Source organism: Phalangium opilio, unplaced genomic scaffold (genome assembly GCF_054372755.1).
Source record: "Phalangium opilio isolate 3A_F unplaced genomic scaffold, DU_Popi_V2 ptg000209l_1, whole genome shotgun sequence".
Lineage (NCBI taxonomy): Eukaryota > Metazoa > Arthropoda > Arachnida > Opiliones > Phalangiidae > Phalangium > Phalangium opilio.
The window spans coordinates 22623626-22640050 of NW_028324217.1; the positions used below are offsets into that span (position 1 = coordinate 22623626).

General features: G+C 35.7%; 3 protein-coding genes and 1 long non-coding RNA gene across 11 annotated transcripts; 2 read left to right on the forward strand and 2 right to left on the reverse strand.

Annotated features, from left to right (window-relative positions):
* Nucleotides 1-473: 473 nt before the first annotated feature.
* Nucleotides 474-7082, reverse strand: LOC149621321 (uncharacterized). 4 transcript variants are annotated; one of them, XM_089854209.1, is made up of 10 exons: nt 6934-7082; nt 4894-5113; nt 2959-3040; nt 2836-2898; nt 2320-2451; nt 2101-2237; nt 1994-2037; nt 1492-1755; nt 1396-1436; nt 1192-1334 (listed from the first exon to the last, which is right to left on the reverse strand). In XM_089854209.1, the coding sequence occupies exons 3-10, from the start codon at nt 3031-3033 to the stop codon at nt 1329-1331; spliced, it is 762 nt and encodes a 253-aa protein (XP_089710335.1). In that variant the 5' UTR covers nt 3034-3040; nt 4894-5113; nt 6934-7082; the 3' UTR covers nt 1192-1328. The 4 variants fall into 4 exon arrangements, 3 of the variants coding, with proteins under 3 accessions (XP_089710333.1, XP_089710334.1, XP_089710335.1); XR_016375204.1 differs by adding an exon at nt 474-1110 and having other exon boundaries at nt 1182-1755; XM_089854207.1 differs by having other exon boundaries at nt 474-1334; nt 1396-1755.
* A 1895-nt stretch (nt 7083-8977) lies between these two features.
* Nucleotides 8978-10276, forward strand: LOC149621322 (uncharacterized). Its single transcript, XR_016375206.1, has 2 exons — nt 8978-9266; nt 9408-10276. It is a non-coding gene; the product is annotated as an uncharacterized LOC149621322 (long non-coding RNA).
* A 741-nt stretch (nt 10277-11017) lies between these two features.
* Nucleotides 11018-13997, forward strand: LOC149621323 (uncharacterized). 5 transcript variants are annotated; one of them, XR_016375205.1, is made up of 4 exons: nt 11018-11207; nt 11769-12881; nt 12944-13184; nt 13243-13997. XR_016375205.1 is itself a non-coding variant. In XM_089854211.1 (4 exons), the coding sequence occupies exons 2-4, from the start codon at nt 11943-11945 to the stop codon at nt 12980-12982; spliced, it is 903 nt and encodes a 300-aa protein (XP_089710337.1). In that variant the 5' UTR covers nt 11018-11207; nt 11769-11942; the 3' UTR covers nt 12983-13997. The 5 variants fall into 5 exon arrangements, 4 of the variants coding, with proteins under 4 accessions (XP_089710337.1, XP_089710339.1, XP_089710336.1 ...); XM_089854211.1 differs by having other exon boundaries at nt 11769-12687; nt 12763-12881; nt 12944-13997; XM_089854213.1 differs by having other exon boundaries at nt 11769-12014; nt 12190-12881; nt 12944-13997.
* Nucleotides 13998-14634: 637 nt separating this feature from the next.
* On the reverse strand, nt 14635-15914 carry LOC149621324 (poly [ADP-ribose] polymerase 1-like). Its single transcript, XM_089854216.1, has 2 exons — nt 15578-15914; nt 14635-15515 (listed from the first exon to the last, which is right to left on the reverse strand). Exons 1-2 carry the CDS (start codon nt 15710-15712, stop codon nt 15471-15473), a joined length of 180 nt encoding a protein of 59 aa, XP_089710342.1. The 5' UTR covers nt 15713-15914; the 3' UTR covers nt 14635-15470.
* Between the last annotated feature and the right edge of the window lie 511 nt (nt 15915-16425).

The window sequence follows — 16425 nt, forward strand, 5'->3', positions numbered from 1 at the left end:
TGAAATTAAATAGAATCATTTTCAATTTCACACTGGAAGAAAATAGGTATTTCAGCGTAGATATCTCGTAAACTATGAAGTGTTCATACTGTACATTATTTCCATCGATAGGTCAGTTTGACGAATGAAATATGTAAAATTGACTCAACAACTTTCTACTGTAGTATATCACGACAATAATCCCAACTCCATAGTTTTTAAGCTTTTGTCAGGCTTTAAGCTGCATTGTATCTAATTTTTCAGGAACAAGTGGCTTTTTAAGAATCATACAACAGGGGATCCGCAACTGTTTTCAGAAATATTATTTGAATTACAAATAAATTTTGGTGAGCATGTGCTTGTAATAAATAAATAAAACCGTAATTTTGCATAAACGTTTTCATTTTTTTGTATGTAATTATGTATCATGTTGCCCCCCCCCAAAGGTTAGGTAACTTTTTACAATTGAAATTACCATCTGAAAACTGATATCATTTAAGCAGATTTTATAAATTTTAATCTTCGTAAAAATCCATTTACAATAAAACAATAAAAACAGAACATCAAGAAATCAACGTACTTTATTTCAGAATTAGGAGAATTTACTTGTAATGAAGATTGGACAATGGTATCATTGCTGCTCCGTGATAGTTTTTAATGAATTTAAAAATCAAAATAAATATAGATTTCATAGGCAATGAGACAGCTATGTCTAATTACAGTTATGTAATCTATCTGAAATGAAAAGCTAACAAAGGTTTCGGGTTATAATCAATGTCGGGCGCAATTTTTATCACACCATGAACAAGTGTTGCCCGCAATAGTTCGTGTAACGGAAAAGGAATTTGTCAGAGGAACATCGTTTCATTTTACAACATTGGAAATTTTTCATTATACAAATAGGCCTTACAATAAAAACATTCCTCGATTCTAATCTTTACCAGTCCTTCAAATCCATTCTATTCGCCCATGTGCTTTCAACATTGGTGTGATGATACATCTTCACAATGAAAAAACTTGAATGGTATTTCACCATTATCAACGCCCTGATGTGTGATCAAATTAGACTAACGTGTGCTGGTAGAGTCACATTGATCACAATTGAAAGGTTTCCTCCTTAAGGTGAATGCACTGATGTACGATCAAATTACTACTCTGCCTACATTTATAGTCACACTGATCACATTTGAAGGGTTTTTTACCAATGTGATTACGTAGATGTGCGATCAATTTGCTCTTATCTCTACCAGTATAGTCACACTGATCACATTTGAAGGGTTTTCCCCCCACTGTGAATGCGTTGATGTCTGAGCAAAGAACTCGTCTGCCTGCATCTATAGTCACACTGATCACATCTGAATGGTTTTTCACCACTGTGAATGCGTTGATGTATGATCAAATGAGCCTTCTGCGTACCTTTATAGTCACACCGATCACATTTGAAGGGTTTTTCACCACTGTGAATGCGTTGATGCATGATCAAATTACACTTGAGCGTGCTAGTATACTCACACTGAACACATTTGAAGAGTTTTTCCCCACTGTGTTTGCATTGATGGGCAACCCAGTGATGATTGATCTTGCTGAAGTAGTCACACTGATCACATTTGAAGGCTTTTTCACTACTGTGAATGCGTCGATGCCTAATCAAATAATACTTCTCCTTACTTGCATAATCACACTGATCACATTTGAAGCTTCGTTCTCTAGTATGAATTTTAGAGCGAAGTTCAACAAGTCTTTCATCTTCAATATTATGAATTGCCTTGGATTTACCTACATAAATAAGGAAATAATCATGTAACATCTGGAAATTATAGATTCGACACAAGGAAAGTGCGATGATTCTATGAGATGTGGACGGAGCTAGTCCGACCCCTTTTCAAAAAATGATCGTTACACAGTGGGGACTAGGAGTGAAAGATTCTCAGAATCTCATCTCTTTTCTCTTAGTAATATTCATGCGTAGTCCAAAAATTAACGTTAAAAATGCAATATTCTGCAATTTACAAACCAGGCTGCTTGCGGTTCCTGGCCTCAGTAGGGACTCCTTCCGAGCTATACAATTAAAATTGTGATAAAACAAAACAATAAAATATACCTTTTTTTCTCTTGCAATACCTTTCATTTTGAGATTGAGGTTGTTGCTGTTCCGCAATTGATAGGGATAATGCTTGGCTATCTGGCTCTAAATCATAATCAACTGGTTCAACTTTCACTGATACATCGTTAGCCTTTTGAATTTCTCCATTTTTCTCCTAATTTTTTGAACAATTTATAATGGTTAAAGAATATCTAACGTCATATTTGCGTTTTCATCAAATGAACAATGTCGCGTACCTTGAGATCTTTGACTTTGTTTTTCAATTCTTCTCTGACCTTATTGAGCCTGTCAATCTTACCTCGTTGTTCATTAATAGTTAGCTCATTTTCCATCCTCTCTTTTCTCACGTTTGAAATTAAAACGTCAAACTAAAAATTCAAATAAGATTCCATTACTACAGCTGATTTCCATGGGACCTTCAGACAGAATGCCTTTTAAAGGGACAAGGAAGAAAAAGGAGAAACCAATGACGCGAAAAAACGTTATAGGTCCTTATTTTCAATGATGCTTAAAACAAGGGACCTCAAACCCTCTGAGCTTTTAGCCAATCAGAGGGGAATTTTTCATTGGCAGTACATTTAAAAAAGTTCAATGTTCATCAGCCATGGAGTGGCGGTAGACAAGAAAACTGGGCGCTTTCGCTCAAGCATGGTGAAAGTGCCCCTTGCTTCGTTTTTCCTGCCAGATTTCCTCGTAATGTTTTTTCTATGGGAACAATATTTGGGAAGTTTTCTCGTTTGGTCAAATAGTACCTTGTTCCTCAGTTTCTTCATTTTATCATCATTGCTTAAGAAACAATCATTCTTATCCATTTCCTAAAACAAACAGCAGTTTTTTTGTAATTTCACGCGGTAGAACAATATTTGCTCAAATACCTCTCCGAGAACAACTCTTTGAGAATCGACCAAATTCATATAGGCTTTGCGTAAAGACAGTTTGTGTCGACACATTTCTTTCCTAAAATTAAACTTTGAATGAAGGTATGTTTTGAAACATGAAACATTATTTGAACAACAAGCGAAGGAATGGAGTAAAATGTTTATATTTTAAACTAATATGAGTTTATAGCGTTCCCATGACCTTTGTGAGACAAAGAGTTTCAAAGCTGAAAGGTTTGATTAGTGCAAGAGCAAGAGCATTGTCAAAATTCCGACTCAATTATTTCATGTTAAAACTAATCAGATCTTCGTATATATAAATTTTAAATAAAATAATTTTGTATAATTAACATTCATTATAAAATGTTGTTGAACTGTGATTAGTGAGGGGTCTAATATTTCCGAAAGAATGTACATCATTATGTGGGATCATTCCTAGTTAGGAGGTCGCCTTTGATAATGGGAATTTTTTTTTGAGAGGGATAGTAGTAAAAACAGTACTATTTTTTCTAGACTGAAAAGCTAAACGAATGACGGAGAAAATACTATAGATAGCGACAGTTTGACTACTCAGGAGGCATATTTTCAATATGAGCTCCCTATTCTTTACTGTTACTACAATCAAAAGAAAATAGAAAATAATATAATAATTATAATTAATAATATAATTAATAATAATTATAATATTATTTTCTTTTGCTACAATTAGACCGCACGGCACAATGTAGCAATTTTATCCCATTTTCTCCATCATAGGTTTTGCTTTTCCGCGCACGGGTGAATACTACTATTTTTACTACTATTCTACTAAAATATTTCTCACTAAGGAAAACACGAATGGCTAAAAGTGCGCCTCTTTTTAGGGTAGAAAGAAACCAAAAATAACAATTTTTTGGAAAAGGTGGCAATAAAAAAGCTAATTAGCCATAATTTGGAAAGGTACCAATAATTAGGGGTAAAAACATATTCTATTTAGTAAAATTATGGAAAAGGGGAAATTTATTCAGTTGATAAAACTTGATAATAATAAAAACCGGCGCACATTTAGCCGCTCATGTCTGGGGCAGTGTGGGAAATAAGGATTTTTTTAAAACTGGACCTGTGGCCATTAGAGCCTAGGTATTTTAATTAAAAAACTGGCCACAGGGCCACCTACCATTTTTAGCCTCAAAAATCAGGCTTTCGTAATTTATGGCCAAATTATCTATTCATGACAATATGTGCTATGGCATAGGCTTAGTAGGTTAGTTTTTACAGGTATGGGTATTTCAAAATATTGGAGTCCAAAATCAAGAACTATAAGTCTTTATTGAGTAATGCTAAATTAAAAAATTCAACCCGTAGGGAGGGAGTTGGCACTCCATTGTTATCTTCCCATGGACGCTAATACAGTGAAAATCAGCAGGCTGCCTTTCCCTAAAGACCAGACCCAAACAAGACTACCGAGAGATTATCTTCCCTTTAGCTAACTGCCAAAAATCACTTCATCTACAGATTGTACACTGTGTAGAGCGTAGACAGACATACAAAACCCACCCATAATCCCACTCCCAAATATACAATTCAGGCCAAACAAGCAAACAGCACAGAAGCAAAGACGAGATAATTTTAGGGATTAATCCCATAGTATTTATTTAATGAACCAAAATCTTGAGGGGGGAAAACTTTGAATTAATTAAGTGGCCACCAGGGCCAGTAGACCCCAAAACGTTTAATTTTTAAACTGACCCAGGTAATTTTTAAACTGGCTATTGGCCTGTGATTGTGCCTTATTTCCCACACTGGTCTGGGGAAATAATGATAATTTTTAAACTAGTCCTTTGGACCAGTGACCCCCTAGTGTCTGAAATAATAAACTGGTCTCTGGACTGGTCCTAGCCTTTGTTTTCCTATAGATTTGCAATTAATAAACTGGTCCCGAGGATCAGTTACCTCCACTTCTTGAATTTAAAAACTAGTCCAAGCAATTAATAAACTGGTTTTGGACCAGAGGAAGTGTGCTATTTCCCAGACTGCCACAGACTTCGTTACGATCTTTGACAGGGTGGAAAATAAGGATTTGTTTTAAGCTGGACATTGGGCCAGCGACCCCTCTGGCTTGGAATAAATAAACAGGTGCATGACCACTGACCAGGCCGCGTCGTCTGCTAAACTGAAGACGTGGATAATTACAATATACAGGGTGTTTCTGGAAAGTCTGGCACAAATTAACAGGCATGTTCCTTGGGTCAAAAGGAGTCCGAAAGGTCCTATGACGTTTTGGGGTAAAGCGCTCCGTTGCGACGTTATGGGCTCTCAAAAGAAGGCCGAAAAACAAGGAGATTTTGCAGAATTATAGCACTAGTATTGTGGTTTTGACCCAATTGTTTTCGATTATTGAGCATAAGGCAATGATCGAAATAAGTTCAAACCTAGTGCAAGACCGTGAACGTGTTAAACGGCCAAAAGCGTTAATCCCTTTGTTTTTATTAATGATTGTAATTAAAGGTAAGGAAAGTAGCTCAGATATTGGTTACTTGTTTGTTCAGATGTACTGATAACTGACCAGTCTTTTATTCTTTATTTGAATTAGACTCATAACCTTTACAATAATTCGAATGAACCCCTTAAGTTTTACAATAATTCGAATGAACCCCTTAAATTTTACAATAAATCGAATCGAACCCATTACATTTACAATGATTCGAATGAACCCCATTACATTTACAATAATTCGAATCGAACCCATTACATTTACAATAATTCTAATGAACCCCATTACATTTACAATAATTCGAATCGAACCCCATACTTTACAATAATTCGAATGAAACCCAATTACATTGTTCTACGAAAATTATTCAAAATGGGCACCATCAACGTTTAAGCAAACTTGCGCGCGTACGCCATGAAGCACGTTAAGGTACACACATTTAAGCCGTCTGTAAAAAACTTACAACTTCTGACGTTGAAAACTACCCTAATGTTTAGACCAAGACAGCAGGGGAAAAATTCGAATTATTGAAAATGTAATGGGTTCAATTCGAATTATTTTAAATGTAATGGGTTCAATTCGAATTATTGTAAATGTAATGGGTTCAATTCGAATTATTGTAAATGAAATGGGTTCAATTCGAATTATTGTAAATGAAATGGGTTCAATTCGAATTATTGTAAATATAATGGGTTCGATTCGAATTATTGTAAATGTAATGGGTTCGTTTCGAATTATTGTAAAATTAATGGGTTCGATTCGATTTATTGGAAAACTAATGGGTTCGATTCGATTTATTGTAAAATTAATGGGTTCGATTCGATTTATTGTAAAAATTAAGGGGTTCATTCGAATTATTGTAAAGGTTAAGGGGTTCATTCGAATTATTGTAAGGAGTTCATTCGAATTATTGTAAAGGTTAAGGGGTTCATTCGAATTATTGTAAAGGTTAAGGGGTTCATTCGAATTAATATTGTAAAAGTAATGGGGTTCATTCGAATTATTGTAAAAGTAATGTGTCTAATTCAAATAAAGAATAAAAGACTGGTCAGTTACCAGTACATCTGAACAAACAAGTAACCAGTATCTGAGCTACTTTCCTTACCTTTAATTACAATCATTAATAAAAACAAAGGGATTAGCGCTTTTGGCCGTTTAACACGTTCACGGTCTTCCACTAGGTTTGAACTTATTTCGATCATTGCCTTATGCTCAATAATCGAAAACAATTGGGTCAAAACCACAATACTAGTGCTATAATTCTGCAAAATCTCCTTGTTTTTCGGCCTACTTTTGAGCGCCCATAACGTCGCAACGGAGCGCTTTACCCCAAAACGTCATAGGACCATTCGGACTCCTTTTGACCCAAGGAACATGCGTGTTAATGTGTGCCAGACTTTCCAGAAACACCCTGTATTATAGTCTGTCAAACGAAAGAAGAGCCCTGAGAAATTTGTCCAAATTGGTGTCGCCACCATCGACCCCATAGTACTTTATACTTGTTTTGTTTTGTCAATAGTCGTCTGTAATATAGTCTGCTATAAACAGATAGGCTTAATCGCAATAGAACCAATAAATTTTGCTATATATATTTAATATGTTTATGTTTCATGATTTTTTACGATCATCGAGTATTAAAGAATAAAAAACAAAATTAACGACAAGACACCAGTTTTACCTTCGTTGAACTAGCATTGCAATATATTTTAATGACATAAGTTAAAGTACTTGTCCATAAGTAGTTCAGCATCAAAGCGTCTTCAGTCCACGTTTTCATCAGAGTCTTCGCTGTCTTCTTGCATATTAATTTTAAGAGGTTCAATTGTGGTTTCGATGATGGGATCTTTTTCCCAATACTCATGCATTATATTCTCGACGTGCTCTATTGCCTTACACCAATTCTCTGGTGTCACACGTTCAATGGCCCTCAATGTTGCATCTTTGACCGTCGAGAGTTTGAAACCAGAATTCTGCTTCGCAACGTCGTTCTTCACTTGTGCCCATATTAGTTCAATCGGGTTAAACTGGCAATGGTACGGTGGAATCCTCACTACCGTGTGACCTCTACTTTTAGCAACCTCGTCAATTTCGTACTTCAGGGTTCTGGTCTGGACTTGTGACGCTTGATTATTTCATAAAGTTCACGTCGAGAATATAATGCATGAGTATTGGGAAAAAGATTCCATCATCGAAACCATAATTGAACCTCTTAAAATTAATATGCAAGAAGACAGCGAAGACTCTGATGAAGATGTGGACTGAAGACGCTTTGATACTGAACTACTTACTACTTAGACTTATGGACAAGTACTTTAACTTATGTCATTAAAATATATTGCAATGCTAGTTCAACGAAGGTAAAACTGGTGTCTTGTCGTTAATTTTGTTTTTTATTCTTTAATACTCGATGATCGTAAAAAATCATGAAACATAAACATATTAAATATATATAGCAAAATGTATTGGTTCTATTGCGATTAAGCCTATCTGTTTATAGCAGACTATATTACAGACGACTATTGACAAAACAAAACAAGTATAAAGCAGTCTTGGAAATAGCACAGGTCCACAGGTCAAAAACCAGTTTATTAATTGCTCGGACCAGTTTTTTTATTCAAACCCCGGGGGTTACTGGTCCTTGGGACCAGTTTATTTATTGAGAATTTTTATGAAAATTCTGGAGGGACCAGTTTAAAAATTCTAGTCATTATAAATTTCTACTCCATGGATATAGTCTCCTAGCCTTGACTTTTTCTCATTCTTGCCTTCCATGCTACAACCACAGCCCACTCGATCACGCTTTGGCTTCACACGCTATAGAAGCCCCTCCAGAGTCACACAATGTTTTTCCTTTGTAAAAGAGCGTGTTGGTAATTTTGGGCTTTTTCGCTCGAAAAATCCAAGGAGCCTGCTTTTAACATGACCGGCTAATTTTGAAATTACTGGTGTAAATCTCTTGAAATTTTAAACAGATGTGCAAAACAACGTTTGCTATGTTTTGGAAATTAAATTATGGTTAATTTTGGTTTTAATGTTCTTACAAAAAACTTTGGAAGAGAAAAACTTTGCACAAAAATATCAAACTTTATTTTGGAAATCTCATAAAAAATTCAAGAGATTTCAACCAGTATTTTCAAAATTAGGACCAAAAAACGGTGTTCCTCCCATTGACGACAATGTTAAGAGTTAACTCTGATTTTTGACATAATTTTGCTTCTATAGCCCGATCGAGTGGGCTGTGCGTCAACGAAATACTTCCTTAATTTTTTAATAGGATTAGTAAAAAATAAATTAAGTATAGGGTCACTGGTCCCAAAAACCAGTTTAATATTGTAGACGCTGGGGGTCACTGGTCCCGAGGACTAGTTTCAAAAAAATCCTTATTTCCAAGACTGGTATAAAGTACTATGGGGTCGATGGTGGCGACACCAATTTGGACAAATTTCTCAGGGCTCTTCTTTCGTTTGACAGACCATAGATATAGTAAAACTATAAAGGGTCTAGATCCACTTCGCTGGCTTAGGCTTAACGAAAAAAACGTGTAAGGGGCAACGAGCAGACAGCCGCTATTTTCTGGGGGTAGCCGTATAAAACGCCATCTATCGGGAACTTTCGAAAATAAATTAAGGGATGAGCTTAGAGTAGTGGCACTCTATGTTAACCCCCTATAGGGCATAATAAGTCAAACCCTCGGAGATGCCATTACTCCATTTTATACGAGCTAAGAGCAGAAAAACGTATTTTATAAATTTTACACCTGTAAAATCGTTTAAAAAACACTTGGAACTTGTATTTCTACTTACTTTCGAGGAAATACCACCGTTTTCTGAAGGTAAGAGTCTTTTTGTATACATTTATTAGTAATAAAAACATTTAAGGCGAGCTAAGCCTTGGTCATGGCCATAATGTAGATTTGATTTGCACATAGAGAAAAGAGGCTGTACTTTAGTGACTTGGAAAATTTATTTTTTAGGCTTTTCGAACATTTCTATGGCAAAATGAGGTAGGCCTAGGAGACTAATGAAATATTTAGAGGATAATTTTGGAAGCAAGGTATCATTGATGAATTGGTTGTCTTTCACTATCATCAAGATTTCGATGTTATCGGGTGGCACAAATACTGCCCAAAAGCATACGGGTACGTTACACACGAAAAGCTGACCCTGAATCTGATGATAGCCGTTCCAGTTCATCCGTTTCTTCGTCAATGTAAAGGTAAAAGTTACCCGAAGCTGCTTTTCCTCTGATAGTTTCTTTATTCTTGAAAATAGTGTAAGGGCATTTGATCTCCACTAAGTACAGCTGGTCCTCAACCAGTATAAGGCAATCGGGGCTTGCCCCAAGGAAGCAAAATTGTGGATTAACAATCAAACCCACAGAGGTGTGACACTGGGTATTGATGTGTTGCCTGAATATTTGAAAAAGCAGCGGGTTCATGCTTCAATCCATGATCAAAGGACAACGCTCCCATTTCTTCTAATGCTTCAGATTGTTGCTCGAGAGTCAAATTACGGAGAGTCAGTTTAGGGATAATTTCATCGGTTACATTAATTTGATCTCCAAATTAGGATGGAATCGCGAACCGTACGGTTTGAGCGCTCTACGTAGTCTCTTTCCAGTGGTGGGAAAGAAATCTGATTTTGTAAAATGTTTTGAACAAATCCGTAAACTGGAGATATCAGTGGACAGAGGTCCTACAGCTGTTGTTATAGAATTAATCCACTTCTTTCGGAAAGTTGTGGTAAGAAAGAAAACGTTCTTTACACCTACAGTTTGAACGCAGCAAACATGAGTTGAAGCCATGATTGTTACATAAATAAGTAAATAAAAACGTTTATGTTATATTTTGTTTTATGCCTTTAGATATAGAGACACACACTTAACAAAGTTTGTTATGGTGGGCACCATTATCGACTCTTATTTTAAGAATATGTAACAGTTTAATGTCCGGATATTTAAATATCAGTACCTTAAAACGTTGCTAACGTTTTTTTAACATGATAAAATAACGTTTTTCAACACTGAAAACAACGCTAATCACTAATCTGCCGTGTTTTACAAGACCAAGGCTTAGCTCGCCTTAAATGTTTTTATTACTAATAAATGTATAAAAAAAGACTCTTACCTTCAGAAAACGGTGGTATTTCCTCGAAAGTAAGTAGAAATACAAGTTCCAAGTGTTTTTTAAACAATTTTACAGGTGTAAAATTTATAAAATAAGTTTTTCTGCTCTTAGCTCGTATAAAATGGAGTAATGGCATCTCCGAGGGTTTGACTTATTATGCCCTATAGGGGGTTAACATAGAGTGCCACTACTCTAAGCTCATCCTTTAATTTAGTTTCGAAAGTTCCCGATAGATGGCGTTTTATACGGCTACCCCCAGAAAATAGCGGCTGTCTGCTCGTTGCCCCTTCCACGTCGACCTCCCATTGAATTGTGTATCTACCCTTTTAATATATCTATGTGACAGACTATACCTAATGTCTGGGCTCTGGAAACCCTTGAATTTTCTTAGTGGTCCTGTGGACCACTGACCCCCCCCCCCTCCGATTTAATTTTTAAACTGGTCCAGGCAATTTTAAACTGGTCATTTGCCGTGTGCCACCGCCTTATTTCCCACGCTGAAAGTGACCAAACAAAGCCGTCTTCAGTCGTCTGCTTCAAAAAAGCGGTAAAACGTGGCATGCCGCTGAATATTGTCTGTTAAAAACACATCGTTTAATGTAAATAGTAAAGAATTCATCGAGTGTTCGGAATTGGCTACTTGCAAAGGTTTTTATAATTACTTTTTTCCTTAATTTACTTTTCTGCCGAAACGACATTATAGGTGTTTATTTTGTGCTGGAAACTTGGCGTTTGGGCGGAAACAGAGTCCTTTCTCAAATTCTCATCTGTTTTCTAGAAGGAAATTAGAGCTTGTTTTGGGAGACATGTGGGGTGGCATTTCCTTTAATTTTGGCATTAACTTAAATATTTCAGTTGGTGTACTCGTTTAATTAGTATTTCATCATACTCTTAACGTTTTACTGTGACTGTTAAATCCATTCATATTTTAAACCGTTGTTTGAAGCTCTGAAGTTAGAAAAATTGAAGATAATTGTCGGTAATTACAATTAACTATGGGTACCATCGTGATGCGTTTTAGCAATCTATCTTCTTGTAAGATGCATGGAGTTGTATTTCATTTTTGAAATCCCTTTTGGAATGTTTTATTTTGCAATAACTGCATTAATGCATTTTTTATTTAGCGATGACTGCAGTAATGCATGTTTTTTTCTTGCTTTTGCATGGAAGAAATAACCTCTTGTTCTTATTTAATTTTTATGGTTTAAGGTCAGTCGCATTGCAACAAAAGCGATAATTCCTGATGATTAGATTGAAGATTCATATCGAAAACATTTAGTTAACACTATTACTCACTATTGGAAATTTTGAAGATTCGATACATCAAGTATGTACACATAGGGAATACGCCCATTTATTAAAAGCCGTATTGAAAGATTCGAAATGGAGCTTGCCAAGCTGCCTGCGATTTCGCTTCAACGCCAAGCCCTGACTAAATTCGCCTCGTTAGTATGGGTTAGTTCAATTAAAAAATCCTTGCGATATCCTCTGCGTTTTCGGTTAAACCTCGAGTCACTGAACGACGGAGCAATTGACGAATTGAAGCGTTCCAACATACCAACACTTTTTAAAGAAATTACCCTAATGGTATTGAATGATGTAGGAAATGAAATATATCATTGGCTTTTAGAAATCAAAAACCACATCACTGACATTACCCTGGAACACCAACTCTCCAATTTGAGCTGGACTGTTGAAGGCTCATTAAATCGACCCAAGATGACCAGATTACTACTAGAGAATCAAAGTGACCTCGATTTGACATTCAGTTTTTACATGGCGTGCACGTACTGTTTGGAGGATAAAATTGGGGAATTGTGGCCAAGAATCAGAGACGAACAGCATTTAAAATATTTCCATGATAATGAATATTTGATGGTTAGATACTGGATTTATAAAGTAGGAGGGCTGGCCCCGCCGGATTATTCCTTTTTAGACCCATCTTTTTTTACGACAATTGATGTTCAATTTTTTGTCATGGTTTTTCATCGTTTGGAATTTAGAAAATCAACTGTAAAATTTCTGTTTAATAATTTAACTGTAGAAGAAAAAATTGAGGCCTTGGATATTATTTTTAAACCATCGAATTATGCAAGCAACAACCCTCTCCAACTTTCAGAAGTATCAGGTCAGGGATATTTATTGAGTCAATTAAATTACACGCAAATGTGCGCATTAGTATCCAAATTTCAACCTCCTGAAGAGTTATTGATGAACATATCATACTTCGCGTGGCCAAGAAATACGCATATTCTAAAGGCATTGGGCCATTACATTGGCAAATTGGAAGGCGCCATTGAAGCTACAAACGGCAATGATTTGGTAGAGTTTGCTGATGGCGCGTTCGACTTTGTCAGACGCTACAACTGTAGTATTTTGTTCAGATATTGTTGGACCAGATTCCCAAGAGAAGAATTAATTAAAGTTATCGATTCAAGGTTCTTTGATGACATCACTTCTGAATTGGCTGTAAACAAAGACGCTGTGTCCATCAAAATGGTAATTGATAGCATTGAGCCCAAGAGCTATGACAAGAATTTGTTATCTCCTGATCATCTTCCCATTATCGAAACGTTGGCTGAATACGATACGGATCTGTTGAAATATTACCTCGCTCGAACTGTTGTCAGTAAGAACTTGGCCAAAAACCTCCTTAAGATATTGAAGAATTTTTACTTTCAAGATATGATGAAGGAAACCATTACTGGTATTTTAATTCAGCTTTTTCCTGAGTTGGATCTTAATTGCGCAAATTGTTCTTAAAATGCGTGTAACTTCACTCATATTTACTTGGTTTTTTTCCTCTTCAAATTAGTGCATTTGTTTTCTAAATAAAACAAGTTGTTGAATTTTGTACATTGATTTTTTTCTTCAAAAAAACTGAGCATTTTTAAATAAGTAATTTAGAATTGTGCGCAGTTGTAGTTACATCTTGTAACTTACATCCTTAGTATCCTTACATAAATATTGTTTATTGTTTAGTGATTACACTGTGACAAGGAAAAGTTCCTCCTTTTGTCAGGGGTTTTTTTTTTCAAAGCATTTTTTCAAATTAACCCAAACATGGTTATCTTAGTATTACTTTCGTATTCAAGAATTTTCCTTCAAAAGCTACACAATTTTTCAAAAGTAATACAGAATTACATACTAATTTTTTTGTTCACATTTAGTTTTCTCGTATTTAGTGATTATTGTATAAAGTTACTCGTTTTGATGGGTTTTTTTCAAAGCTTTACTCCAAATAAACGAACATGTGTTTGTAGTTTTTATTGGCCATACAAAATTTTCAACTAATTTCATGTTCAAGAAATGTTTTTCTAAATTTACGCAATTTTAAATAAGTCCCTTAAAATTGCTATTGTACTTGTTACATTTTTTCAATAATTTTGTTTTGCACTCTTTAATGGAGACATAAATAAAAGATGGTAATCTTTGAAAGTTTTTGCGTTTTGAATTTTAATCGAAACGCTGACACTGATAATGCAACTATCTCTATACATGTCGCTACATCGTATGATGTATATCTACGATAGGGCTATTAGTCCGACCTTCCTGTAGCTGTTGTGCCACATTATCGCCTTTGACAGTATAAAATTTTTCGCTCGCCTGTGAAGGGAGAAGATTGTGGTAAGGTGATGATATTTTTTCCTTTGTTTGTTTTTTAAAAGGAAGGAAATTTTAATTGTAAGGTTAAGTATTCCATTTAATTGTGCTGATAAGGTTAAGAATTGCATTTAATTGTGCTAGTAGGGTCAAGATTTGCATTTAATTGTACTAGTAAAGCTAAGAATTGCATTTGATAGACCATTCCACTAAATACTTGCCGAGAAACCAACGCACAGGGGAAGGATCGCCATATTAGAAGAGTTGTTCTCGCTAGATGGAGCTCGCGTTCACTAAACGCGGGAGGCTAGTCCCCTTACACCACGGAGCTGTATTGTGCTTACACTGCTTCTTGGCGTGAGGGAACTAGAAAAGAAGTATTTGTTTTAAAACTTTGAAACTTTGTACGATCATTTGAAACCATTATAGGTATATCTCGCTTAACGAGAAGTAAGAGAATGGGCCATGACCATTTTGTTTTTATAAATTTATTATTTCATTGTGCATGAATAGTTTTATTTTTATTATTATTTTCTTTGTCGCGTGCATGTTTATTATTTTAGTTTATTGGTTATGCATTTGTTAGTGAGTTTATTAAAATTAAACATTAAGACCTTGGTAACTCTCAATGTCGTTTAATTATTCCCTCTCTAAAAATCCCCTAGACATACTGACCAATAGTATTTTAATCTTTATACGCTACCCCGCTAGAGAAAGTAAGGGTAACGAGCCCGGACCACGTGTTTATATTTATTCCTCTTTGTAGTGAGGTTTTCCCCTTAAACTTTTAATCGTGATCTTAGCAATATGCTAAGCGAATATTTTATCGTCGCACAACTTCGCTACACTTTCTTTATCTTCTTTAGTGGAGTTACTTCTATTTTCTATATTTTTTCTTTGATGGCCTTTAGATCTTCAACAACGAGTGTCTTAAATTCTGGTATTTTAGAGCCATCTTCAAAAAACTCCAAAGTTTCTCTCGCTTGTACAAAGCAATCAACGTGATACCACGCTGGTAGTGGACCAAATCGTCTAGCTTTTTCACTCTGTCTGTCAAGTTTTGAAATGCGAACTTGATCTTTTACGATTGTTTCTCCACAACCTTTGCAAGATGACCGATTACTTTCGGCATATTCAGTTGAGAAGTCTTGAATTTCAATGGAGGAGCTTTTTCTCTTTGTTCCTTTAGATGGGGTTTTGCTTGAAGCAGCAGCTGCTGCTTGAGACCCACTCGAAATTTTACTCATTTTCTCTTGATCTTCCCAACGTAAAGCCTCAAAGTGTGAGCGGTCAGCCTCAGTTGACACTTTAAACTTTTAGAAAAAAACAAAGAAAATGGTACCAATTTGGAACCTGTTTCCACAATAAGAAATTAATGTTACACGCGTCATCAGATGCTCAATTTTGATATTTACCTTTCCATCAAACATTCGTGACCGAACAATTGCCGCCATTCTTAGCTCATCTTTAGCTATGCTGCTTTTACAGCTTTTACATGATGACCTGCCAATTTTGGCATATTCGGTACGCCACCGTGGACCTGGATCCATCTCTAAATCATACAAAGAGGTTTGAATAATTTAGCACAGCTTGATTATTTGGTTTACTTTTCTGGTTAATGATGTATTTAAAAACCAAAACGTTATGTACCTGATTGTAAATGACGAAAGTTTAGATGACACTGCAGAATGCATAAGTGCAAAAGCGATTTGGGATACGTTAAAAAATATACACACTACTTTCGACACGTGGCATGGACTTCTTATTTTAAAGGATTTCGTTAACACCGGAAAAGGTCAAAATGAAAGTATTGGAGAATACCTCACTAGAAGAAGTGCTCTGTACCATAAAGTAAGCCACTCTGGTTTTGAATTTGAGGAAGTAGTCTTGGCTGGTTTTGAATTTGAGGAAGTAGTCTTGGCTGGTTTTGCCGTTCTTAGACTACCGAAAGAGTATGAATTTCTTGTCAGAAGTTTACGAATTGATAAAAATGACCTTGATTTATCAACATTGAAGTCGAAATTACTCGAGGAAGAGAGAAGGCTTGAATCTACCAACCAGTATAGAAGAAGTGTGAAAGAAGAAGACGACAGTAACTCCGCTATGGCTGCACAAAGTAACTACAGACATTCGAACACAGGACGATATAGCAGAGGCAGAAGTACAGTACGTGAAAATAGAATGCATAGGTCCAACCAAAAATAAATAGGGGAAAGTGTCGGACTCTCTCCTTCGTCTGTGACATGCATGTGGAGGGGTGAAT